We start from the raw sequence: 27,148 nt of genomic DNA, 5'->3' as shown, positions 1-27,148 counted from the left end.
GATGGATGGATGGATGGATGGATGGACGGATGGATAGATGGATGGATACTCTAATAAATATGTTTTTTTCTTTTACGTAAACCTGAAAAATTACACTTGGCAGTTAAGACAAAATGTTTTCCCTCTTTAACATAAGTAACAGAACTCTGGTTTAGTCTGTGATAAGTTCAGCTTGGTGTCCGTGTGCAGCAGGTGTCGTGTTTCGTTTTGTTGTGAACAAATGGTGTTTTATTTACTGACAAAATCAGACTAGTATTGTGCAACATGAATAAATGTCATTGATTTGAACTAAACCACACCAAGCATGTATAAATGAGATAGTAACAACATCATTCAATGGTATTCCAACAGTTAAATTGAAAAATCATCAGTTTTTATGATGATTCTTTTTAACATCAGTTTTTATGAGTAATTTTTCTCTTTGTCTGGTTTATTGACTGCTCCTAAATATTTGTTGAGTTCTGAGTCTGAATGGTTTTGATTTAAATTAGTCTTCTTTTCTGCAGTTGAGTGAAGATAATGTTTGATGGCTTGATTAGAAGTTATTGATCGTGGATCATGGAAGTAAGAATCAGGCCAACTTTTTAATGTTATTTATCCCAAACAATAATCCATTGTTTGTTCTCAGACAGAACGATGTCTGTCAGTACATCTGCACGTATGAACTAAACTGTGGGAATAGATTTTGACTCTGTGTGCATGGTTTAATAAACTCAGATAACAAAATCTTCTTTTGTTACTACCATGACCTCTGGTGTTCCCCGTACTCCGTACGTGTTTCCGTACTCCGAGCCTTTTTTCTCACCACTCAAAGACAACGATAAAATGAGTGCACCTACTGCTTTGGTCTGCCTTGATAAGACTTTCTTGACCTTCTTTGACTCCAGTGATCCATTAGAATTGTGTTCTGTATTATATGATGTGCCATAGATAAGAACAATGACTCAATTGCATAATAGTCTACATAATACTTTTACAATCTTTATTTTTAACCAAGATACTTATCACTGTTCTGTGTGGTGCCACTGTGGCTCTGGTGTGGCAGCAGCTATATTCAAAAGTTCCCTACTCGAGAAGTCTACCTGTGACCCATTCCTTCCCAGAAGCTTACGCTAGCCCCCTTTCCCCCTCCCTAGTTGCATTTCTAATAAATTCCTCTATCGTCATTGTCATGTTGACACAGCAGAGGATGTTGACATGTTAAATGGCTGAAGAGTACCGAAAATAGCCCCGTGTGGGATTGTTTCTCAGAGAAAGGCTATTGTGTGCCCATGGGAAGCTTCACAGTCACAGGGTCTCTCAGCTGATTCCTTAATGTGTAACAACCCCCCCCCCACCACCACCACCACACACACACACACACACTTTGAGATGTTTGGGATGCTTTTGTACTGTTCAATTCAATTCCCTTTATTTATACAGGTTAGTTTCATTGAGCCTTGAGGACTCATTTACACGAGAGACAAGGAACACAGATGACAACAGTAGACATTCATAAAAAAGCATATAAAATGAAAAGTAAATGGAAAAAATGATTTAAAAACTAAACAAAAACAGCTACATTATAAAATGATGTAAAATACTAAAAACAGGAAAATGTCTGCATGGGTTTATGCCATGGTCTTAGCAGTTGTTTCAAGTCCCTTAGAGAGGTCAAGGTCGAGAGCTTCAGATCTTTTTTGAAAGATATTCCAGGAAACAGGAGCAGAGTAGGAGAAGGTCCTTTTGTCAAATTTGGTCCACACTGAGGGAACACTGCAGGTAATGATGTCTTGGGAGTGCACGCTGTAGCTGCACTCACAAAGAGACATGTAGGAGGAGATGTATGAAGGCAATAGACCAAGGAGTGATTTAAAGATGAAAATGTACCAGTGAGAGAGTCTGCGTGAAGTTAATGATGTCCAGAAAACCAGTGAATACTGGGTGCAGTGGTGGGTACGGTAGTTACAGCCAGTTATGAATCTTAGCGCACCATGATAGACAGCATCTAACATCTGCAATGTGCTTGTAGGAGCGTTCATGTAAATAATGTCACCGTAGTCAGTGGAGGGAAGGAAAGTTGCAGTTACAAGGCGTAGCATTCAGAGTTAGACAGGATCTATTTCTGAAAAAGAAACCCAGTTTAACTTTCAGTTTCCTTCCAAAGTTTTCAACATGGAGCTTAAAAGGGACATGCAAGTCAACCAAGATACCCAAATTTTTATAGGAATCAACAAACTCAGTAGGAGCACCATTTGAAGATAATATAGAATGAAGGACTGCTGGGACCGACTTCCTGTTTGAAAACAACATCCCTTTAGTTTTATCAGCATTTAACACAAGTTTGAGAACAAACAAATCAGACTGGATGATGTCAAATGCAGATTGCAAAAGCTGGAAAACCTTAGCAACTGTTCTAGCTTGACAATAAACAACTGTATCATCAGCATAGAAATGTAAGGATGCATCAGGAATGAACTGACCTACATTACTTATTTAGATTGTGAAGAGGGTGGGTCCAAAGACTGAAACTTGTGGTACATCGTTGTTACGAGATAGCTGGAAGAAGTATCGTATCCTTAAGGCCCCCTCATACTCGGACGTACTGTGTGTACTCGGTGAGCCGCGCGGACTCGCACGTACTGTCCGCAGATGGTTGAGACTTCATACTCGAGCATACACCCTAATCGGCTGCAGTCCATCTCTTCTGGTAAGGGGCTTTTACCTTCAGGACAAATTGAGGTCGCGGATTGGTCATTTGCTGACACGCCTACTAGATTGATTGACAGGTATTGTGGATCTGACTTGTGGGAAAATAAATAAACGAACGCTGCCGGCAGCCCTGGGTAGAGGCAGGGCGGCTTAGGAGCAGTGGCAACGGTGTTTTGTGTTTAAATGTTGTTGATAAAAAGTTCTAAAAAATAAAAACAACCAAGGAGCGCTGGCTCTGCAGCCCACACATCAGACCATTAGTACAATTTAATGACGGTACATGACTCCTTGTCTCCTTGTGTTGACTTTCTGCACTGGCTGTGATACCACAATCTTGTTAGTAAATTAGGCAATTTCTGTGTTTTGTGTATATTGGGGCCTTTGTATTCCAAAATTCACCCTATTTGGCTTATACTGCCTTAGAAAAGTCATAGCAAAAATAAATAAATAAAAAATTCATAGGTCATAGAGAACATGATGCGATGCATGCTTGCAATTTTTGTAAATAAGATACACGCTTCAAATGATAAATAAATAACTGTGTGTGTTACAGATCTTCTACAAAGTCGCCAGAGAGATTTTTCCCGGTGAGGAGCTGTTACTTTTCATGAAGGCTGAGGAGTATTCATGTGACACAATGGCTCCTGATATCCATGGTCTGTACCAAACACACACTTTGTCATTTAGGAGACATGTCTGCATGCACGCTTCAGTTAAACACACGAAATGCTCATTTTCTTTTCTGTTTGATTCTACAGAGGAGAGGCAGTATCGCTGTGAGGACTGTGACCAGAACTTTGAGACCCGCAGCCAGCTGCTGGACCACCAGAAGCAGCCGTGTGGGATGCCGCCCTCTTCGTTTCTTAATCCAGGTTTGATTTAGGTTTCTAAATAAATGTGCCAAGCTAATGCTAAAGTAAACACTGAGCAGTGCAGGTTAACCAGATGGACGAGCTGAATGAAGGAGTAAACCTGTTTAAGCTATTGAAGCAGAAATTATCAAGTAATAAACTGTGGAAGGATGAGTCCATAAACAGACTATTACAGATAACAGACTGGTTTATTGCTTTTCAACTGAAAAATTGAAAATACTTACCAGTTTTACAGTACATCTATGTTTATGATCAATTCAATTCAATTCAGTTTATTTATATAGCACCAAGTCACAACAGAAGTCATCTCAGGACACTGAACAGAAAGGCAAATTAGACAAGACAATTATAGCTGCCGAAGCATGGCCCACTTTCACAATAATATATTGATAAAACAAACATTTGAAAATAAAATTACTTATATTACTGTTGCTATGTAATTTTATATTACAAAAAAATATATGGCTACAAAATATTATTATACAAAGTTCATGCTCAATAATCCAGGTAAAAAAAATCCAACAAATTTCTATCAGGTCATCTGGATGGTTTCTTTTTTTTTTTTTTAGACATTTCGTCCTACATCCAAAGGACTTCATCAATCCGAGGAGCCACAAAAAATGGTTAAAAACTTCAGAAGTTCGATTAAGGACGAATCTTCTCAACAACAAAAAACAAAAAAGAAACCGTCCAGATGACCTGACTGAATTGTGTTGGATTTTTAACCTTGATTGTTGAGCATGAACTTTGATGTTTTGAACCTCTTTGTCTATGGCTGCCTCAGAGGAGTCGACAGGGGAGAGGGTGGGCTCCGGAAACCATCTTATCACCAGAAAACTGGTTGGTCCACTATGGGAGTGTTCTGCTTGTGGGACTCAGTTTGTTTGAGGTTCCTCGGCCTGATGAATTCCTTTGGATGAAGGATGAAACGTCTCAACAACAAAAAAAAAAAACTGTCGAGATGACTCGACTGAACTTTGTTCGATTATGCATAAATATTTCATTTAATTAATGTAATTTATTTAGGTTTACTTACAGTTTAGAGTTTGTTAACCACTCAAATACCAGAGTCAGAAATATGTTTAGTAAAATATTATTTTAACATTTTAACAAAAAACTACACAACATTATTGACCGTGTACAATATTTATTTATTCGCTGTACTTGAACAACATGACTTACACAGAACATGAGCTTTTCTTTGCTGTTCTGCTCTTTATCAAGTAATGTTGAGTGTAACAAGCTCATGTTAACTAGTTAATTAACTGGATTAGCAGCTTCCTAGTTAATTTATGCATCTGGTGCCTGCAGAGCTACAAGTCTACAGTAAGAACTGATGATCTTATTTGTAAGAACTTGAACAGTTTTCTAACACTGCAGCAGTACTTTAACATGTGGACATTTTTATGTTTGTTTAATAAATGAATGAGGGATAGATCTAGACAAGAAATGGGTAAAAAAAATTAAAAAGTATGACTTTTCACAAAAATCTCTGATGGAATTTTAAACAGGTATTTAATAGCTATGTGGCATGTGCCTTAATCATTTATTTGTCAAGATGTCCGTGAAACTATTTTCTCCCCAAAGTGCAGTAGTCTTCTGGATGTACAGTAAAGGCCTATGTTTGCTCCCATGTCCATAGGAGGAGACAGCGAGCTAAAAGCTCAAGAACCTCAAGATTTGCGGCCCCTTCATATGTCTCATGGCCTGCATGAGTGCAAGGAGTGTGACCAGGTCTTTCCTGATATCCAGAGGTACATTCATATGTGATTCTAAAAGATTTTTATTCATATTTTTTATTTCTGCTTGAAGAGAGAGAAAATGATTTTTGGTTTCTCCTCTGTGCTTCTGTTAGTCTGGAGGCTCATATTCTGTCACACTCTGAGGAGAGGGAATACAAGTGTGACCAGTGTCCCAAGGCCTTCAACTGGAAATCAAACTTGATCCGACATCAGATGTCGCACGACAGTGGCAAGCACTACGAATGTGAAAACTGCTCAAAGGTAAAGGCTTTTGAAAGGACTGCTCTGTAAAGCAGCCATTTATATTTGCCCACATGTTTAATATGAGCGCGGATTTTTCAGCTCAGATAATAACTCTGCCGCGTGTGTTTGTGGTTCCTTCCCCCAGCAGGTGTTCACAGACCCCAGTAACCTTCAGAGGCACATTCGCTCGCAGCACGTCGGGGCTCGTGCCCATGCCTGCTCCGATTGTGGCAAGACATTTGCAACGTCTTCGGGCCTCAAGCAGCATAAGCACATCCACAGCAGTGTCAAGCCCTTCATGTGTAAGTCACTAAGACCCTACCTATGTAAGTCTCCTCAGTACATTATAACAATAACATGCTTTGACTTGACTTTATTAGAAACACTGATGATGTTGCAAAACTAGAATTTGTCTTTGATCAGCTGTTTTCTAATGTTCTACAGGATTTACATTGACATTTTCTGTCACTTTTCTGTGTAGTGTAGTATTTCCTGCAGTTTTCTCGGCATCAGCACCCTCGCACACTGTTTCTGTGATTATCTCAGCATGTCACTTGTCACACAGTAAGCCACGCCAACGGGCTGGAGATGCTTCAGCTCACAACCTAAGTTGCGTTCTCACTTAATCACATACTCATGTCCCCTTTTGTCAGTAAGCTCTAGCAAGACCTAAACACGTTTTGACCTTTCACACTTTTCAGCACCACCACAAGAGATCAGATCTCCTTTCCCTGAAGCGTTATGATCTTTACCCTTTGCCCTTTCTCCCTTTCCCTTTTTTCCAAACTTTTACACACATGCTACCTCATACAGACCGACTGAATGCTTAACGCAAACCGTCCTTCCTGCTCTCAAACGGACTCACATATATGCATATTATGAAGGCGGGAATGACTGCATCTCCATCGAAGACCTCATTATTCTATTCACTCCTTTCTCTGCCTCACCACGTTCGCCATTCCTCGCAAATAGCAACCACATGTACGGCCCTGTGAATAGTTCATTTGCTGTAATCAGCAGAAGAAAATGCAGGTTTAAAAGCAACTAATGGCTGTGATGAAAAAAAAAAAAGAAGGCAGCCACAGACATGACAGCTGTCTGGACAAGATTATGTGTTTGAGTGTGTGTGAAGTGTTTGTTTGACTGACTGCTCTTGAAGGACATTTATATATTTTTCGAAAGTGCACTGTATGCACGAAATTCTGCGTGTATGTTATTGCACGCAATGTGTCTGGGATGCATGTGTCTTAACGCTTCTCTGCTTCACAGTTATCTATTTGGCAGTCTTCTCTCATGTTTATGTCTCGTGTCTCGTGCTCATACGTATTTTTTAAGTTTATTACAGCTGTGCTTCAGATTTTACTTTAAAGTGTTATGCATGTGTGTTGGTGGTCCATAAATGTTACAATTTTATGATTTATGGTCAAAATGTTTTTTTCTTATAACCCTGTGGCTATACTAGTAAAGAATAAAACACAAAAAGGGAAAGCGGCTATGTATTCTGATATACATAAAAAAATTAAAAAAACATCTGCTTTTGATTATTTTTGCTGAAATTAATTTCTACATACACATTCCCACTTTGGTTTGCTCATTAAGGCTCATTCTTTGTGGGGTGACTTTCACACTTGGCTCAACAAGTGATCGTTTGCAGTGTCTCTGGGCTGTTTGTTTAAATCTGCTTCCCAAATATTTTTCTCTATTCTTCCTCTCAATCGTCTTGAATTGCCTCCTGTGCATCTTGTGTCTGGAAGATATCCAAGGTATGCTGAAGTGCAATCAGAGTTGAGCCTCACCACTTCCTGATTCTTGTTTTGAACATCTAATAACGTTGTGCGCAAAATAAATCATCTAGATATGCCTCCACCATCTCAGCTGAAATGAATGATCAAAGTCATTTTGATACTTTAATTGGACTTCAGCCAGTTCAGCCAATCAGAAAGTTCTGAGCTGTGGGAGTTGGCAATGAAAGGGTATTCTTCCCCTTATATAACATTTGTGACCTTTAAAAGAACAACAAAACAAAGTAAAAATATTCCATGTTAACTTGCTTGCTATTGCCCTTTCAAAGCCTTCTACTGGTATTGGACAAAGTTGACCGATTATTGCAATGATAGATAATGTCAGGCAGAGGTTTTGTTTAGGGTTTGTATGTTGTTGAACATTGGGGCCAGACAGAGTGACAAACCGGCCCACAAGGATTGGCTGTGGGAAGGTCACTTTGCGCAGGACGACATGGCCCCAGCTAAAGGGACAAGGTGAGGGGGCTGTAGGGTCAGGTTGAGAGGTTCGGAGGGGGGTGAGGAAAGAGAAGCAGCAGAGGACGTGAGACCTGTCCCTGGGAACTGGACTGCAGGATAGGATTCATTCAACTCCACTTCCTACAAAAACCTAAAATAGAGCCATTGTACTGCATGTGGCTGAGAATGTGTGTGTGGGGGGGGGGGGGGGGGAGATATGTGTGTATCTGTCTGTCGGCATGCTTTTTTGCCTCTGTGTTTGTGTGATTCATTTTCGTTGTGTTATGTGGAAATTTTGCAAATGTGCCTTTACGTCCACATGTTTGTCTGCTTGTTGATTGTTTGTGGATTTGTTGGGAGTGTCCTTGGAAGGACAATGGGGCTGAAGAATCCTGGGAATCATGTTTGATGTGCAGGTGATGAGTAGCAGCAAGAGATTCACATCATCAACCAAACTGATTCCTTTACAATGCCAGGATTTAGACACACCTCTTCACTTCTGTTTGCTATAAACTTGTGACAGAGTATTGATGGGAACATGAGCACTATCACTTTGATTGTTGTTTCCTCTGTTTTTAGGCTTAGTCATCCTGAAGTTTGGTACACAGAGATATGACATCATGTGATTTTTTTATGTGTTTTAAGTGTGTTAGTGTGCTGTGGTAACTGATAAAGTGTGCATATGTCTCCATGTTCCTGTAGGTGAGGTATGTCACAAGTCCTACACCCAGTTCTCTAACCTTTGCCGGCACAAACGCATGCACGCCGACTGCCGCACACAGATCAAGTGCAAGGACTGTGGGCAAATGTTTAGTACCACCTCATCCCTCAACAAGCATCGGCGCTTCTGTGAAGGAAAAAATCATTTCACAGCAGGGGGACTGTTTGCCCAGGGTATGCCACTCCCTGGCACCCCTGGCTTGGACAAATCAGCCCTCACCATTGGTCACACCAGTGCTGGACTGGCTGATTACTTTGGGGCTAGCCGCCACCACAGTGGGCTTACCTTCCCTGCAGCCCCAGCATTTCCTTTCAGCTTTCCTGGCCTGTTTCCTTCTGGACTCTATCACCGACCACCGCTCATTCCTGCTACCACCTCTCCTGTCAGACAGCCAGCTCATACACCTGTTGCAGGGCCTGGTTCAGAGCTCTGTAAAAGTCCCTTGCTTCCTTCAAGCCCTTGTGCAATGGAGTCTCAAGAGCTACTGAAAGCTCTCCGTAAAGATGTTGGTTCACCCGGAAACCAGATACCAGACTCAGAGATCCACAACCAGTGTTCATCTTCAACCACAAAGCAGCGGAACAAGCAGAGCGACCAGTCTGAAAGCAGCGACCTGGATGATGTCAGCACGCCAAGCGGAAGTGATTTGGAGAGTACAACAGGGTCTGACCTTGAAAGTGACATGGAGAGTGAAAGGGAAAGAGGAGCTGTTCGAGAAAATGGCAAAGGTCCTAAGAGAAAGGGCCATGAAGGAACCTCCCAAAGTCTCAGTTTCATGGGTAATAGTGCTGCTAAAGATTTCCCAGGCCCTTCTCTTATTCCGTCTTCACTAGATGAGCATACAGCTGTAACAGGGGCTGTGAATGACTCTATAAAGGCCATTGCCTCTATTGCTGAGAAATATTTTGGCTCAACTGGACTAGCTAGCTTGCAAGACAAGAAGGTTGGTTCTCTGCCCTACCCTCAAATGTTCTCACTGCCTTTTTTCCCAGCTTTCACTCCACCAGTTTACCCCTTCCCAGACAGGGATCTTAGACTTACCAGCCTCAAAGGTGAGCCACAATCACCAGGAGATGATAGGAAAAAGACTCAAAGCAAGACTTCATCTGGATCGCCTTTTGACCTCACTACCAAAAGAAAGGAGGAAAAGTTAGCTCTTTTTGCTTCCTCTAAACCAGAAGTCTCACAACCTACTGGTCAAGATCAGCCACTAGATCTGAGCCTTGGATCTAGGGGCCGTGGACGTATCTCAAATCAGGAGGAGGTCAAAAAGCATACAAGCTATGAAGAGGAGAAGAGAGTGTTGGACATTCCAAAAACAGATTCCTCTTTACAGCATGCCCGGCCCACACCTTTTTTCATGGACCCCATATACAGGTATTGTTATTCCTAGTATAACACTTACTCATATAATTTCTACCAAAATTTTACCCATGTGGAAACATTACAAAATACTCAAAATAATTTCATATTTTATGATTTTATTTGTTTTACTTTTGCTGCTGTGCATTCATTAAGAGCTAATAGAAATCTACTATTAGCAGGGTTGAGAAGAGGAGAATGAGCGATCCGTTTGAGTCGCTGAAAGACAAATACATGCGGCCGACTCCAGGCTTCCTCTTTCATCCACAGGTAGGTTATAACCAACCCAGACAGTTTAAAGCTTAATATTTAGTACAACACCCATGTTTTTATTTGTCTTTATTCCTCTAATTTGTTGTGAAGTTCAAGTATTTAGGTTCAAATACAGTGGACTTGTCTATTTGAGTTTATGATAACTAACTATTGCGCCATCATTGTTCCCTTATAGATTCTTAAGTATACAGGCATTCCACGACAATAGTGTGACACTGGACCAGTCAGTGAATTTTCACAATGGGTGTCCAATGCTGGCAAACCAGATTAATAAAAAAATGTATGCAACCAGAATTTTATACAAGCTACTGACTGTTAAGCCCATTGTTGTGTATCTAAAACAGATGTGGCATGAAGAAAAGGCACATGGTGATGTGTCTTCCTATATTTGGTCTTTGATTACAATATAAAAAAATTGTATGCTCTTAAAGCATTTCTGCGCCTGGGTTTTGTGTGATTATTTCCACTGTAAAGTTCCATAGATTTCTAAAGTGCAAGCTTGTGTGTGTGTGTGTGCGTGTGTGTCACATTGCTTAAACGTTCATTTGTTCAATTTTCCCCCGCGGGTGAGAACGGTCTGTCGGAAAGTGAAAACACCACTTTCTCAGGCATATGCTTTTCCCCCTCTCTTTTCAGGCCGTTTCAGGTCTGGTTTTTACAGGCTGTTTCATTTGCCTGATTTATGTCCCTTGTCCAGACTTCTCTGTGGGCCTAGCCTACAGCAGCCACATGGTTGTCCCACACTCCCTAATGAGGTGTCTTATCAGTAGAAACACTAACAGAGTGCTTAGGCCATCTTTACGATTTTATGATGTCTGGACACACAAATCATTCACGCAAATGCCAGACACATAGGTCCAAGCCAGACCAGGCAAGAGGCCCTTCTGTATACTTTTGAAGGAGGTTGTTTTCAGTCACCTGAGTCAATTATGAGTAACATCTTTTTAAGCTGTTGCACCGTTAAAGTGTTGGAAACTTCTTCTTTTAAAAAAAAACATTAGTGATTCATTCTGTTATTTCCTGGCAGCATTCTTAATGCAATACTGGGTTGGATCACATACTGGAATTGTATTTGTGGTTTCCTATAATGAGCTTATTAAATTCAAGGAAGTGTTGGAAACAGTTAGAGTTCCCTATAATTCCAGTGCCAAAATTTGAGAGATATCTAGTTCAAAGCTGATAATACCCAGACCCTTCATTCTCCACTCTCTGTACCAACATGTTTCCAGTCATAAGCTGTTGATTCATGCACCACGTCTTGCCTCTGACTGCTTTCTCTTTTCCCTCTCTTCCGCTCCTCAGTTCCGTTTGCCAGATCAGAGAACTTGGGTAAGTTCCTCTTTAACCTGCAGTTCTTAACCTCTAACCAATCAGATCCATCATAGATACCTTCATACTATCCTGCCATCATAGGCTGGGATCATTTTCTCACATGTCAGTATAGGAAAATTCTCTATTTGTATTGACTTTGTGCTTCACATGATGTCATATTGCAAGCATCAAGGTCTGTCTCTTTATTTGTTTACATCCTCACATCAAGGCTCTGATTAAGATGAAAGGGTCTTTAGGCGGGAATTTCCAGTTGAGCTCCACCCTCTCTATCCAACATCCTCTTATATGTATTTGCTTATTTGGAAAAATTACGTTCTCAAATGATGGAGGAGGGTAAACGTAAGGTGTTGTGTTTGTTAATGTTTGTGGTGGTGGGAGTAGAGGGTGCACTGAGAAAAGGGTAACGGTCTCTTTGGGATTCTGTCAAGGGGAATGGGAGGTTAGGCCCTCCCTCCGAACATCTGGTTTCCGATAAAGATCAACAATTGAGAATGCATTTCGCTAATTAAGGCCCTAACAGCATCACTGACATCTGAAGATAGCCAATCAACTGCTGGTCCCAGGGAGACACTACAGCAACATGCAAGTTCACAGATGCGTGCACTCTGCCTGCAGGGAAAGACAGGGGTTTTTCGGGTGGTATGCGTGCTTGAATGTGCATGTTAATTGCTGGGTCAAGGTCAATCCTGGGGAGTAGGTGGTCAAACAGTGGACAAGTGAATTTGGCTCCAAATCCATATAAAGTTCAGTGTAATCTTTTGGCAGACTCAGGGATAATACACTAATCTCTTGGAGGGGATATGTTAATCATTCACTGTGCAACTACAAACAAACCGTTTGACTAGTCAAGAGAAGCTGTGATGTCTCTTTCAGCTGCTTTAGGATGATTTAGGAGTAGAGTATGTTAATTCTATCACTATGAACAGTGGTTTAAACAAAGTCATCATTTCAAAGTTGATATGCATCAACTGTTTTAGTGAAAAGTTTGAAAAATTAGGTTTTCATTCCACCTCATACACCAAAGCTTCACTCAAACAGATGTAGCCCCTTATAACAACATGTGTGCACTGAGCTTGGACCAGAATTCCCCAGTAGATGGAGCCAAGGTGGAGTAGCATTCAGCTCTTAAAAATGTCGAACACGCTTGATACTGCAGACAGTTTTAGGGGCCCTAATGTTCCCAAGATTTATGGATTCTTATCGAGTGAGGCAGACTAACAGAACACTTTCTCTAGTGTAAGAAAAGAGCCCACGTGATATACACACGGTGCATTTAAAAAACGATATGAAAACATTTCTCCCTCTTCCTGACATCCTCTCATCTATTCTTCAGTTCACTTCTCTCCTTGTTTTCCTCAACCCTTAGCTTTCTCCTGCTCTCTCGTTGTTGCTCTTTGATTCATGGTGTGTAGCACCAGCATATTCATAATCAAACAGACCTGACACTCCACATCCTCCCTCAGTGGGATTGTCGACGGCTGCGGCAGGAACTTTACACTCGGCCGTCACTCCTAATCATCCGCTCCTAAAACTGAACTCCACCACCATCCATCAGCCATCAGTTCCTCTTCTCTTCTCCTTCTCTCTGTCTTGCTTGTATGATCTTTTCTCTCCATCTGTCCTCATCTCTCCCTTAATTTCTCCTTTTTTCTTCCTTCCCTCTTTTACGCCCCCCCATCATCAAGCCCGTCATCATATTCTTCTTTTACAATTCTCCTCCTCCGTTTCTTTTCTCCCCATCTTATCCTTTTTGGCATGAATCCTGGGAGTGAAGGGGGGGTGAAAGCAGGAGATGGAATGTCAGAGTCGGAGCAGGGTTCTGGTGGAGGACCTGAATCAACACTGATTTGTTGCCTTATTGAAATAAAAGGAAGAAACAGGCTGAAAATTCAACACACGTAAAATAATGCAAATTTGTGTGGCCCTCCTTTTAGGGAAAATATGCGTGTCTGCATGTGTGTGTGTGCACATGTGTGAAAAAGGCTGACAGGCCCTGCGGCCTTCTGAGACCCCACCCCCCACCACCACCACCACCACTGTCCCTCCCGCTCCTTCTCCCTCTAGTTTCACTCCCCCTCCAGCCCCCGCTCCTCCCCCATCCCGCCCCTCTCAGCACAGCGATATCATTATTACCCGTGTCTGGCCCTTGATCAGTAATGTCAACATCTTTCATATTGACGAATGTGCTGTCTGCCTGCATTGTGCACAGAATGGTTTACAGCCCAGCAGTGGACATGAATCACTCCTCTGCCACACACACACACGTGCAAACACACGCACACACACGGACATGTATCTGACAGCACACAGAAGCACAGTGAGCTCGTACATTGAACCTCACACACAACACATGTATCTGTGAGCGCACACACTCTTGACAAACATGCATATAAAAATCAACTAAGACCACCACCCTGCTCATAGTTGCGTGTTTATGTGCATGCATGCACAAACACGTGCATTTCCTTTGAGAGTTCTGATGAAAGTGAACGTTCAGTTTCATTAGTAGATTGGCTGCAGTCTTTAATGTGTGTGTGTGTGTGTGTGTGTGTGTGTTTTGCATACATGCTGTACAATTCTTTGTTAGAAATCCAGAAAGCAAGATTTGTTTGATTTTACCATTCCCTGCTGCTCACCTGTTTGTCACTGACCGTGATTATGACTTTTTTTTCTGCGTTATAACAAAGTCATGAATCAGTGTCAGATATATTTTATATCCCTCTTATTTAAAATTTCACCTTGTGATGCATGAATCATTGATGAATGTCACAGTAAGAATTCACCAAATGCTCGTTTCACTTCTTCTACTTGTAAAATTCCTGTAAACTGGACACATGAGTCAACCGTGATATGATCAAATCTATCAAAGGGGTCATTTTAGTGGTCAAATTTTAAACATGTCACTAACAAAGCCATACACAATTGTTTGTTTTATATCATGAAAACGTAGCTAATATGAAAGATTCAGAAAAATGTTGCTGTTCAGAGTGACCCTATTCACATAAATGCAGACATTTTAAAAAGCAATTTTCTTCCACTGCACATAAAAATGACATTTGTGGTGAGATAAACAGATATGCTTTAAAGTGGAGATTTACAAAAAAAAGTAGTGTAGTTGTGTGTAGCTGACAAAAATTTTATGAAAAAGAAAAAAAGAAACATCACACACATGCCAGCCTATTTCACATTCACATTATTTCTTTGTTCGAATTCAAGTTCAAGTTTTTTTTTATTGTCATTCACATCACATGTAGCACATGAGGTGGAACAAAATTGTGTACTCAAGGTCCCAGTTACAGCCAAAAGTAGTAAAAATATAAAGTATGTAAAAAAAACAGTTTACAAGAATCTAAGATATATGCTAAGATATACGCTAAACACTATTAATGTAAAACAATACAGTGTATTAAACAGCAGCCTGAACATGAGTCTGTGTGAGCAGATGGGTATGAATACAGCAGCATGAGATCAGCAGCATGGATAATCAGCAGCACAGATTAGTCACAGTTTGTATGCTACACATCACAAGACCAGCCCCGTTTTTACTCTTTTTTAAATATTATTTTATTTTTGTTGTTTTGTTTTTCAAGATTGGCTTCCTTTGCCTTTTGTCTGTCCCACTCAAACGTCAACAGTGTGCTGCAAAGACTATTGACTGAATAAACGTGGTAAAAACTCAAACAAATAAATAAATTAATTAAATAAATAAGCAAATTATGTGACAATAGCTTTTAGAAGAGTATGTAGCTAAGCTTAGCAAGTTATCCCTTGACTGTTGGTGTCCTTATCCTTTTCCATTTATACTAAGAAGTCAAGAACTCTGTGTTCCAAGCAAAAATAATTAACTGGAGTGGCCGCCTGAAGTCAAAATTCAGTCATTGAAGATATAGAAAGTCTGACCCAGTGTTTACTGTTTTTTTGTTGTTTTTTTTTAACTTGCAACCAGAGCATGAATTTGTTGGGTGTTACATATCAACATCCAAGTTCTGACTAACAACATGAATGGAAATCAGAATTAATATCAACAATATTGCCACCTACTGGTGTGGTTGGGTATTTCATCATTTTTGTTAGAATTTTTTATCCAACAAAGAAAGAATAACATCCATCCATCCATCCATTATCTTTACCCGTTTGTTCCATTTTGGGTCACGGGGGTCGCTGGTGCCCATGTCCAGCAATCACTGTGCGAGGGGCGGGGTACACCCTGGACAGGTCGCAAGTCCATCGCAGGGCCACATAGAGACAAACGAGACAAACAACCATTCACTCTCTCACTCACACCTAGGGACAATTTAGAGTTACCAATCAGCCTAACATGCATGTTTTTTTGGACTGTGGGAGGAAACCGGAGTACCCGGAGAAAACCCACGCATGCACGGAGAGAACATGCAAACTCCACCCAGAAAGGCCCCTGGACCGGGGTTTGAACCAGGGACCTGCTCGCTGAGAGGCAGCAGCTCTACCAGTTGCGCCACCGTGCTGCCCGAAAGAATAACATATAGAATTTTATTATTATTAAAACATAGCCCAATTTCCAAGCTGTTTCTCAAGTGATTATGCTGATTTGGTACCTGGATGATTGCGCATGAACATTGTTGCTGAATAATGAGGTTTTCAAGACTCAAAGGATTAACCTGCCTTCCTTATCTTCACAGATGACGGCCATTGAGAACATGGCGGAGAAGCTGGAGACGTTTGGCTCCTTGAAGCCAGAATCCAGTGAACTGCTGCGCTCCGTCCCGTCCATGTTTGACTTCAGAGCCCCACCGTCTGCGCTTCCAGAGACGCTGCTGCGCAAGGGCAAGGAGCGCTACACATGCAGGTGACTGGAAGAACTGCCTTGAGGATGTGCTGCTATAACTTTCTAATGTTTGTCCGGGTGTTTCTGTTTTATCAGTCTTCATCTCGTGGAAAAGAAGGAAGTGCTGTTCTTAAGCTTTTTGAAACTGATAAATAACTTTAGTTGATTTATTTATTTATTGCTCCTTTACAGATACTGTGGAAAAATATTCCCCCGCTCTGCCAACCTGACTCGCCACCTCAGGACTCATACAGGAGAGCAACCATACAGGTAATTCTATGCATGCAGGTTCAGACTTTCTCTGAGTGTTGTGTGTGAGTGTATCTTATGTTCTGGGTGTTAAGTGTTGTGCAGTTGTTCAAGCAACAGAAGCATGTTGAATATGAGGATAACCATTTTCCACCAGCATCCCTCCATTTACACTTATCAGTTTGTTTCACACTTTACAAAACTTTTAATGCATCACTCTCCACTCAGTATTTGTGTCTGCATACAGCATACAAGAACTGATCCAAGCACTACCGTATTTTCTGGCGTATAAGTCGCAGGTTTATTTAATAGATTTGCCAGTCCTGCAACTTATATGCCAAAGCGACTTATATATGTTTTTTTTCCCATATTCATAATGTAATTTTTGACTGACGTTTTAAATGCTGATTCATACTGACATGAACCAGAGTAAACATTACCATTTGCAGCCTCTGGAGGCACAAGAGGGCCCTCTAGACTTTTGACAACTACCGGTAGGCGTATATGTTGTTCCTGTACCGCTACCCCCCCCCCCCCCCCCGCCGCCAAACATTGACCATTAAAATGGTTTTGTTAAGGAAAAAGTTAAATTGAGAAACACCTTTGCTATAATGTCAAGCAAACAAATTACTGTTTTAAGTGTTAATCTTGTTAAATTTCAAAGAATTGCAACAGTGAGTCCTCCCGTGCATGCTCCTGTGGCCGCTGATGAATTTTTGGCAACCAATTGATTTTTGGCACGACACCAGCCCACGTTTCCCTGGGGTCAGCAGTGATGCATAATAAATGCAACTTATACGCCAAAGTGACTTATATATGCTTTTTCCTCTTCATGATGCGTTTTTTTTTGACAGATGTGACTTATAAGCCGGAAAATACGGTACTTTACTCCCAACAGAAAGGAAAGTGAAAGCAGCAAACACACTTCATACAACAAATGGAAACAACAACCGCTCATTTGTCAGGATGTTTTGTGGAGCACGGTGTTTTTCTATAAACTTGGAATGATTATCCTGCTGCTAAATAATTGACCTGTTGACAAATGATGACCTTTGTCTGGGTGACAGGAGGTCTGTAGGATGAATGAAAGGGAGGAAGTTTGATTAAAAAAAAAAAAAAGACAGAGGAGCCAATGCAGATGTCTGGACCTGCAGCTGTGTCCACGTCGTTTCTCGTAATGAAACCAAGCTCACTTATCTTCAGCTCTTGTTTTTTTTTTTTTTTGGACAGACTCTTTTTCTCAGGTTAATTTATTTTATTTTTTACAAAATTATTGATGATAACACAAATATTATCAATGGTGTCATGTTCGTTTCTAGTAATAAATAAATAAAAAATAGGGCTTTCTGAGGCTAAAGCAACAGCGACGCTGCACCTAATTTCTCTGTGTGTGGAAAAGATTTTAGCAGATTCATCACTTTTGGATAATGAACAAACCCTGATTATTATAGCTACTTGACTTTGAAGTTACTAAGATGGAGGAATGTTGGCCCAAAGTTTGGAGGAGGCCTGTTGAGCACAGGGGAGAAACAAAAAGACAGATGCAACCCCCCCCCCCCCCCCTGCCCCAGCCTGATAGCCTACACTCGACACGCTGGCAGACTATTAAAGATCACCGCTGTTTATTGTAATTTTTTTTTCTTTGTGGAGATAACCGGGAGGGTTCCTGAGGGACAGCCAATCGAGCGAGCTAATTCCACCAGAAGAAAAGATGCAATCTTCTCGTATAATTTTGCATGAAGAAACTTGGCAGGAGCTCCTAATTTTTGCAGGGCTTGAACCAAATCTGTTGCGTGCTTTTTTTGTAAGAGAAGAATGCAATTTTATTGTGCTGGCTGGAGATAAGAGGCAGAGCTGTTTCACCTTAAACAAGCTCCTCCATCATGTCTGAGACTGCAGGACTGCTGGGACTGTCTGGATGAGTGTGCACCCTGCATTAGGTTTCCCACAGAAACAAAAGCTGCAGGTTCAAATTCATTGCGCGGTGCGGTTGTTTATTTCCGCGCGTTTTTTTCATACTTGAGGTGAACAACTCTTATTGTCTCTGCAGGTGTAAATACTGTGACCGCTCCTTCAGCATCTCCTCCAACCTGCAGCGTCACATTCGCAACATTCACAACAAGGAGAAGCCCTTCAAGTGCCACCTGTGCGACCGCTGCTTCGGCCAGCAGACCAACCTCGACCGTCACCTTAAAAAGCACGAGAACGGCAATCTGTCAGGTGAGGAGTGAGCTGTGAAGATTATGGAAATCTGATCCAACTGCTCATTTTATCACAGAAAATGAGAAGCGCTTTGCTGACTTGTGCGGTTCATAAATCCTTCTGCGGACTATCATAAAACGTAATTTACTCATGATTTGAGACAATCTGAGAAATTAAATTATATAAATCTGCCACGGACCTCTGCAACGGCTCAAAATATTTTCTTTGGAATGAGTTGCTTTCATCAGCAGCACAACTCAAAGGTTTGATAGGTTAGATCACTCTGACTGAATCAGCAGAACGAGTGGTGACGACTGGCCAGCAGCCACCGGCACCAGAGGTGGCTGACACTTCATCAAAAGCAATGTGCAGTCTGTCACATGCAAAATCAATTATCAGCAATGAGTTTTTTGTGTTAGCATTAAAACCTTGAAAACTATAAGGCGCAAATGTTTTCTCTACATAAAATTCTACTTTCTTAAACTTTTCGTTATTTTGGTTAGAGATGATATTTCAGACAGTGCAGCTTAGTGCTGCAAAATCACAGCAATCCTAACTTTTTTCCCATTTTTAAGACAAATTTGTAAAACAATACCAAGCATAATACAGTTTGACACTTAAAATAGTATTCAGCACCTAAAAGGTGACTCCTAAAGTACTATGAAAATCTGTAGATCAGTATTATTCAAGTGGTGGCCTGTGGTCCAAATCAGGCCCAAGGGTGAGCTCAGTTCAGCACACCAATGGGTTAATTTTTAACTAAAACTAGATTTTAAACCATAAAACAAACTTACTTCATGGCAGTATTTGCTGGATATCTGGCCCCTGAGCTCTTGGCTTTCATTAACTGTGGCCCCCTGAGCAATGTTGTTGAATAGCCCTGCTGTAGATGAATTCTCAGGTCTTAAATATTTGACTTTCACGTACTATTCATCTGCTGTAGATCTAGTTCTTCTTCTTTTGTCTTCCACTCGTCCAGTTTCTTCATTTATTTAAACACAGCACCAAAAGCTGTCATGTTCAGGTACAAGGTCTGGAGAAAAACTATCCATCCATCCATTATCTTTACCCGCTTCTTCCATTTTGGGTCACGGGGGTCGCCGGTGCCCATGCCCAGCAATCACTGTGCGAGGGGCGGGGTACACCCTGGACGGGTCTCCAGTCCATCACAGGGACACATAGAGACAAATGAGACAAACAACCATTCACTCTCTCACTCACACCTAGGGACAATTTAGAGTTACCAATCAGCCTAACATGCATGTTTTTGGTCTGTGGGAGGAAACTGGAGCACCCGGAGAAAACCCACGCATGCACGGAGAGAACATGCAAACTCCACCCAGAAAGGTCCCTGGACCGGGGTTTGAACCAAGGACCTGCTCACTGAGAGGCAGCAGCTCTACCAGTTGCGCCACCGTGCTGCCCCAGAGAAAAACTAAACTGAGCTTATTTTTTTAAAGTTTGAAAATGTATTGGGGCAGCACGGTGGCGCAAATGGTAGAGCTGCTGCCTCTCAGTGAGCATGTTACCCTGGTTCAAAATCCGGTCCAGGGGCCTTTCTGGGTGGAGTTTGCATGTTCTCTCCGTGCATGCATGGGTTTTCTCCAGGTGCTCCAGTTTCCTCCCACAGACCAAAAACATGCATGTTAGACTGATTGGTAACTCTAAATTGTCCCTAGGTGTGAGTGAGAGAGTGAATGGTTGTTTGGCTCGTTTGTCTCTCTGTGTCCCTGTGATGGACTGGAGACCTGTCCAGGGTGTCCCCCGCCTCTCGCACAGTGATGGCTGGACATGGGCACCAGCGACCCCCCCAACCCGAAGTGGAAAAAGCAGGTAAAGATTATGGATGGATGAATGGACGGAAAACGTATTGATCAAGAATTATATTAAAGATGATAAAAAAAGTTTATCTGTTTTAACTCAGAAGATAAAGACAGCGTAGTTTGAAACAATTGTTTTATTTTTATTCAATTTTTATATATACAGGTAGTTTCATTAATACATACAGTTTCATACATGCTGACCTCTGCTAAAACACACACTCTGCCTACTGTATTGAATAGTCTGTCCTTATCAATATTCCAATACATATTGAACATTATTATTGATATTGTTTATCTTATTTCTTATATATTGTATTGTTTATTAATGTTTAGGAACTTTTGTGTGAAATATTTTTATCTTTTTATCTGTTGCTGCTGTTACACTTGAATTGCCCATCCGTGGGAATATAAAGGCTGTTTCTATTCTATTCTATTCTATTCTATTCTATTCTATTCTATTCTATTCTATTCTATTCTATTAAGTCACAAGGACTCATTTTCAAGAGAGACCTGCTTGAGAGCAGATGGTGGGAGTTATGGGGCCTTGCTCAAGGGCCCAGAAAAATGTGGCAAATGAGGGTGGAGGCAGGTGTGGGTGTTTCATCTTTTCCACCCACACTTTGATGTTGTAGGTCTGGGAAGTTGAACCGGCGACCTTCCGATCACAGGCCCACCTTCTCTAACCTCTACATCAATACTCCCCAATTGTAAATGCATACATTTAATGATGAACAGGATAAAAGTGTCAGACATTTGCACATAGTGTAATTTGTTGGTGTATCATGAACATTTAATAAAAAACTTTTTTTTTCTTTCCACCATTTCAGGAACTGCGATGTCGTCCCCGCAGTCTGAACTGGACAGCAGTAGTGCCATATTGGATGATAAAGAGGATTCCTACTTTAATGAAATAAGAAATTTCATCAGTAACGCAGGACAGAACCACACGTCACCAGATCGCTCCGATGAAGGGTAAGATTTAACTTCATCAGCTTTATGTCTCCTTTTGTCCTGATCTGATCTTTGTAACCACTAAAATAAAGGAATAAATACAATCAGAAACAAAGCAACATGGGTCAACTATTATCTAGCCAATTGTGACTTAACTGTCCATACCACACAGCCAGTGTCTGGTAATCATTACATCATGTTCTGAACTTGAGACCAGTCATTTGCAATGATACCATCATAGGTTTTGGAAACATTAAGGAGCTCTTTATGTCAATTTTCTTTTGGCCACACATTTTAAAAGGTATATCTGTGCATCCAACAGCGTCTGAGCATTATACAATTGGATTCTTGTAGCCGTGGTCAGATCAGATAGCAGTTAAAAAACAGTTTAGGCCTCCAAGTTGGCTTCTCGTAGCTCACGTAGTTAAAAATCACAGCGTAGATTTTTAAAGGCGTTAAAGTGATCCTTAGATTGCGCTGAAGGCCTGAAAGAGCAGGACTGGGTGGTAGATTGTTAGAAGGACGAGAGACAAAGTGGAGGTGGGGGGTGTGCAGTAGTTAGACCAGCACATCTGGAACCAACATGTTTGCCTACAGGAAGAGGGTAGAGGGGGTGGGGTCAAAGGGTCGGCCTGTGTTTCCTTTCAAAGTGCAGCACTCCTGACTGCTTCTGATAGATACTTTATCCTCAGCAAATTACCACGTTTGAAAGCGTAATTAGCGAATCTGTTTACTTAATCACAGAGTTCTCGCTCTCGCTCTGTCTGTTTTGGAGCCGGCTTCTCCTCACAGCCGTGCAAGCTTGACACAGCACGAATACCAGCTTGTCAACTCCTCATTCCAGTGGGAGCTGTATGCTGAAAACTGAACATTATTATCAGCTGAGATAAACAATGAAATGTCCTCCATGCAGTGCAATGATTTCTGGAATAATCACCTCTTGTATCTTTTTTTTCTGAACTACTTCTACACTCAAGTGTGTGCAGTTTGAATCTGATTCAGGTATCTGTGACTTTCTTAATGGGGTTGTTCTCCTCCCATTTTTTTGTTTCCATTTAGACCCTTTCCCTGAATCCTTTGTGCAAAGAAATTGAATTTTTTCAAGCTGACGAAAAATGTCCCAGAGTATAATTAGTGAATCAGTCTTAATGTGGTTCCAGATGATTTAACAAATGGTGGTTTCCTGTGGCGCTGAGACAGAGGGACAGATTAGGACTCCGGCAGTTTGGATAGCTGGCTCTCTCTCTCTCCACGGGGATGGAGGAATAGGCCGGTTGGCAGCACTCTCATAACTCTCCCACCAAATGGGCCTGTCAGCTAAATATTTTGCCTATTAGATGAATACGAGATAGTAGGGAAAATAAACATGGGGAGAGGCACAGCACTCCATTTAAGTGCTGCAATGATCAACTCAGGGCTGCTGTGCCCAAAGGGGTTCCAAACCCTTGATGACAAACAGGATTCTGACTCTGTTGCCAGAATCCACCACTTCTTGCCTTGTTTATCCCATGTCTTGCAGTTTTTATTAAAACTAGAAAGGATTCTCACCCGTTAGAAACCCAGGACCTTTCTCACGCAATACACCAAGCTCGTGTGTAGTTCCTTGTACACCAAAATAAAGAGATGCCATTTATATTCATGGTTCTCTGGATGTCAGCTACATAATTAGGCTATTTCAATGTAACGAGTGTTCCTGATCTACAGGATGAATGGCGGTTCATTAGAAGAAGGGAAGCCACTGATGGCCAGCCACGCATCGCAGGATCTGGAAGACGAGGAAGCAGAGGATCTAGATGCTGATGATGAAGAAGCGGAGGAACCTAGCAATGGTTCTGAGAAAAGGGAACCCAAGGTGCACACAAGCAGTCTTAGTGATGACATCATACGAGATGAAATGGACTTCAGTGAGCCGAATGACTTAAACCTGAGTTGTAAAACATCTCCGAGGAGGTACAAGTCACATGATGGCATCCCAAACATTGTGTATGACCATGAAAATGAATTTGACATAATATATTGAAAATTCCTTATTTTTTTAATCCAGGTATAAGGAGGAGGAGGAGGAGGAACAGAGCAGCTACTCAACCTTGGATCACATTCATCGTTTTTCTGACCTGCGCAAGCTGGAGGAGAGTGAGCTGAGTGATGGAGATGGAGATGAGGATGACAGAGCGTTTGACTCTCCTCTTACGGAAGCAGTCAAACAGCCGCTCTTTAGAAAATCCAAGTCTCAGGTACGAAAAACACTGACACTTTATAGACTCCTGATTTATCTAATCAGTGTAGATCTCTATATTTAAGCATGTCCGTTCTAATCTATCTGTTCCCTCAGGCGTATGCCATGATGCTGTCTCTGGCTGAAAAGGACTCTCTTCACTCAACCACCCACACCCCGGCGACCATGTGGCACAGTCTGGCACGGGCCGCTGCTGAATCCAGCGCCATCCAATCCCTCAGCCACGTATGATGAGGACGTACCCTGTCTACCCTTTCACAACCCCTGACCTACCTATGGCACTGGGAGCAGCAGGGCACCCCTGATCGTCCACAGAGTGACTGCTCAGCAGAACCACAGCCCTTCTGACTGCCTTAAACACAAAAGCAGGGTCACTGTCCCACACAGAGCCCAGCCACCCCCCAGTCCTAAAACCCTCCGGCAGACACAAAATAAAAAATTCTAACCAATTTCTCACATTAACCAAATTGAGGTTATAAAAATTAAAAAAGTAATAATAACTGTATTTATTCTTCTGAAGTTTTGTGTTTTGCACATCAAAGGCAGCTGATGGAGAAAGACGAATGTGCTGATGTGTCGTTGCTAGAACAATTGAAATGCCCAGCACGTGCAAGGTGAGGAGAACATTCCACCGTGAGTTCGGTTGTATCTCTTGGACAGCTGGTTTCAGCCTAGCATGAGTCATTGTGTGTAAAGCATAAGAGCAAGAACAAGAATCCAGTTTGCCCCCACGTCCCCACTCTCACCCCACCTTGGAGATCTACAGATGTTTCTTATGTGTATTCGATGATAAAAGTCAATGAGTAACCTGCAGCTGAAAAACCTGCTCCCACGTGTGGACGGCACGAGCGGCGCATTTAGGAACTGATGAAAATGGTCGAACTGAAATCAGGCCAGTTTGTCATATCTGCGTGTGTCTGTACAATCATAGCACTGTACGCAAGTTTCCAACAACTCTTCTCCAACTGCGCTATCTGTGAAAAGATATAAATAGATGGACTTTTATAGTGGAAGAGAAGAAATCACACCTTTTTCTCTCTTTTTTTTTTTTGTTATTTACTGAGATAAGTCACTAGTGCTGAAGTTAATTGTCGTTCTGTAAAGGGCATATGTCTTTTTTGAAAATCCTTGAATTCATCCTAGTCAACCAACAATACCACTAAAATAGCCTGAATGCTAGTTGTTAGCTTCTCCATGCTCGTGTGTCTTTCAGTTTTAGACAATCATTTGTTATGTTTTTTTTTTGTCCTATTTGTTTGTTGTTGTTGTTTGCTGTTGTGTTTTTGATAATTGTATTTATTTCTTGGCAAACTGTTTGTTTGTTCGTTACTGAATAGCACTGCTCTTAGCCTGGTAAGTAAGGGGAGAATCCTAACCGGGCCTATCCCAGAGTTCATTGGAGGTTTGTAGATTACGTTTGAGTGCCGGATAGTATTAAACATACAATTCACTCTTTATTCTACTAATAAAACCGGTTGATGGATAGATATTAGGATTTTTTTCTATGACAATTTACTGATCCAATTGTAAAAAGAAAAAAAAAATCAAAAGCTTTTTAAAGAATGAATAATAAAACGAGAGGTTTAATTTGCTCATAAGCGCATGATTGGTCTGGTAAGATCTGTATCTGACATTTTCTACAATTGTCTGCAAGCTTGTGTGATGTTCGATTCATGTTAATCCCTTGTGCCAAACCTACGACGAATAACGGATTACTTTACTTTATTTTCCCGTTTTTGAGGGACCAGATTTCCAGTTTGTCTTTGTTTTGTTTATAATCGATTTTAAAAAGTAATCAGCAAGTTGAGGTACTTTGTTTTAATGCTTTCTACAATGTAACTGTTATGCATTTCAATTCAATACTGTGGGAGGAACAACTAAGAAAAATAAAAGACTACAATGTGGATTGACTCGTTTTCTGGTCTCTCTTTTATTTCCCCTTAAATGCTGAACTCACCCTTTTGTCCTCCGTCACCCTCTCACCGCCCCATCTCATAGAGTCCTTCTGGCTGCCCATCATTTTTGCCTCAAATTAAAATTTTGACCAAGAGTTGGGAGTCGGAACACCACCTGGCATTTTCTTCTGGCGCTCCCATGGCCTCCGAGAGCGACGGAGAGCCTGAACTCTGCTCTTCTTTTTCCTCATTGAAGCCTTATTGGCTCACATAGTGAGAAGAAAGCAAAGAAGAAGAAAAAGGCTGGAGAGGGCTTGAATGTGGCAGTGGGAGCAGAGGCAGGAATGTGTCCTCTTTATTTGTGTCCATTTGTGTGGCATGATGGATGAGGTGGGTAGATGTGATGACCTGGCTCATCGCTCAAACACTCAATAAGAGTCCCATCCTGCAGCAGGCCTCCCCATCCGGCGACCCCCCCCCCCCCCCCCCCCAACACCAACAGCCATTTTGTTGCTGCTGCCAGCCAACGTGGGCGGACATTGTGGCGGAGAGGGTTGGAGGTTTTGCAGCCCCATTGTCCAGCGGGTAGCTCGAACCGGTGTGGGGGAAGAGTAGAGAAATTGGGCATGACAGTGAGGATAGTTGGCGTTGATGGTCCACGTTTACAGTGCTTTTGGCACCTTAATGGATGGGTTGTTTTCTCAAGGCCTGTCGTCAGCCATCAGGGCTCCATGGGGCGTCCAGCTTTGATGAGATCACAGAGGGTCAGGCAGTGTTGATGAGGTCAGTGTGGGTCATCCAGCATTGATGAGGTCAGCTGCACTGACAGTAGTGGCAGTGCAACCCATGGTCATAATGAAGTGGCAAAAATGTTCTTGATCATGAATACTGTTACTTTAACTCTTTACAGCTATTATAAAACTGACATCAGCATGTCACTGATGTCATAATTTAGAACTTTAGGCACATTTATAATTTTATTCCAATAGTTTTTCAGGTATGGTTCAGATGTTTTAAAGAGGTTGGGTTCTATGGGGAGGCTGTGAACACTTAATATGTTGCTTGTTGAAGATACCTCTCTTGAACATCCTCAGGTTTGAGAAATAGATTTTAATTCTGAGCAGATTTAAAACCCAAGACTAAATCTCTATTCTCATGGAATTAGTTTTACCAAGGAACACATGTACTAAATAAATTACTCTCCAACGTCAGCTTTTTATGTGGCACATTCGCACGGGATAACCAAAGTCTGAGATATAGCTGAAATTTACGGACGTCTTCCGGATATGATGTTAAGGAGGTAAAAAGTCACTTTAAGCTCAGATGGACAACCTGTCACCGGCCGCGCGCATCCGCTGACCCACCAATTGACATGGACTTGCGACATGTCCAGGGTGTACCCCACCTCTCGCACAGTGATGGCTAGACATGGGCACCAGTGACCCCTGCTACCCGAAAAAAAAAAGAAGCGGGTAAATATAATGGATGGAGCAATCAGCTGATCACCAGCTG

At 41.7% G+C, this 27,148-nt stretch overlaps 1 protein-coding gene across 2 annotated transcripts in view; it reads left to right on the top strand.

Moving 5' to 3' along the window:
* mecom (MDS1 and EVI1 complex locus) overlaps nucleotides 1-24,496 on the top strand; it is a 32,959-nt gene extending 8,463 nt beyond the window's left edge. Inside the window, exons 3-17 of one of the 2 annotated variants that reach the window (XM_037677405.1) lie at nucleotides 3,245-3,347; nucleotides 3,450-3,563; nucleotides 5,206-5,317; nucleotides 5,419-5,566; nucleotides 5,694-5,850; nucleotides 8,491-9,886; nucleotides 10,054-10,141; nucleotides 11,447-11,473; nucleotides 16,135-16,301; nucleotides 16,473-16,550; nucleotides 18,580-18,749; nucleotides 21,382-21,526; nucleotides 23,210-23,455; nucleotides 23,550-23,739; nucleotides 23,838-24,496. In XM_037677405.1, the coding sequence (XP_037533333.1) occupies nucleotides 3,299-3,347; nucleotides 3,450-3,563; nucleotides 5,206-5,317; nucleotides 5,419-5,566; nucleotides 5,694-5,850; nucleotides 8,491-9,886; nucleotides 10,054-10,141; nucleotides 11,447-11,473; nucleotides 16,135-16,301; nucleotides 16,473-16,550; nucleotides 18,580-18,749; nucleotides 21,382-21,526; nucleotides 23,210-23,455; nucleotides 23,550-23,739; nucleotides 23,838-23,972 (3,222 nt within the window). In that variant the 5' untranslated portion in view covers nucleotides 3,245-3,298 and the 3' untranslated portion in view covers nucleotides 23,973-24,496. Of the gene's footprint in view, nucleotides 1-3,244; nucleotides 3,348-3,449; nucleotides 3,564-5,205; nucleotides 5,318-5,418; nucleotides 5,567-5,693; nucleotides 5,851-8,490; nucleotides 9,887-10,053; nucleotides 10,142-11,446; nucleotides 11,474-16,134; nucleotides 16,302-16,472; nucleotides 16,551-18,579; nucleotides 18,750-21,381; nucleotides 21,527-23,209; nucleotides 23,456-23,549; nucleotides 23,740-23,837 lie in introns of those variants that run through there. The other variant, XM_037677404.1, reaches the window with a different exon arrangement.
* Nucleotides 24,497-27,148: the final 2,652 nt, after the last annotated feature.

The sequence above is a fragment of the Nematolebias whitei genome, chromosome 6 (assembly GCF_014905685.2).
Source record: "Nematolebias whitei isolate Nwh7 chromosome 6, NemWhi1, whole genome shotgun sequence".
NCBI classification, from domain to species: Eukaryota; Metazoa; Chordata; class Actinopteri; order Cyprinodontiformes; family Rivulidae; genus Nematolebias; species Nematolebias whitei.
This window is presented reverse-complemented; position numbering and strand designations above follow the sequence as displayed.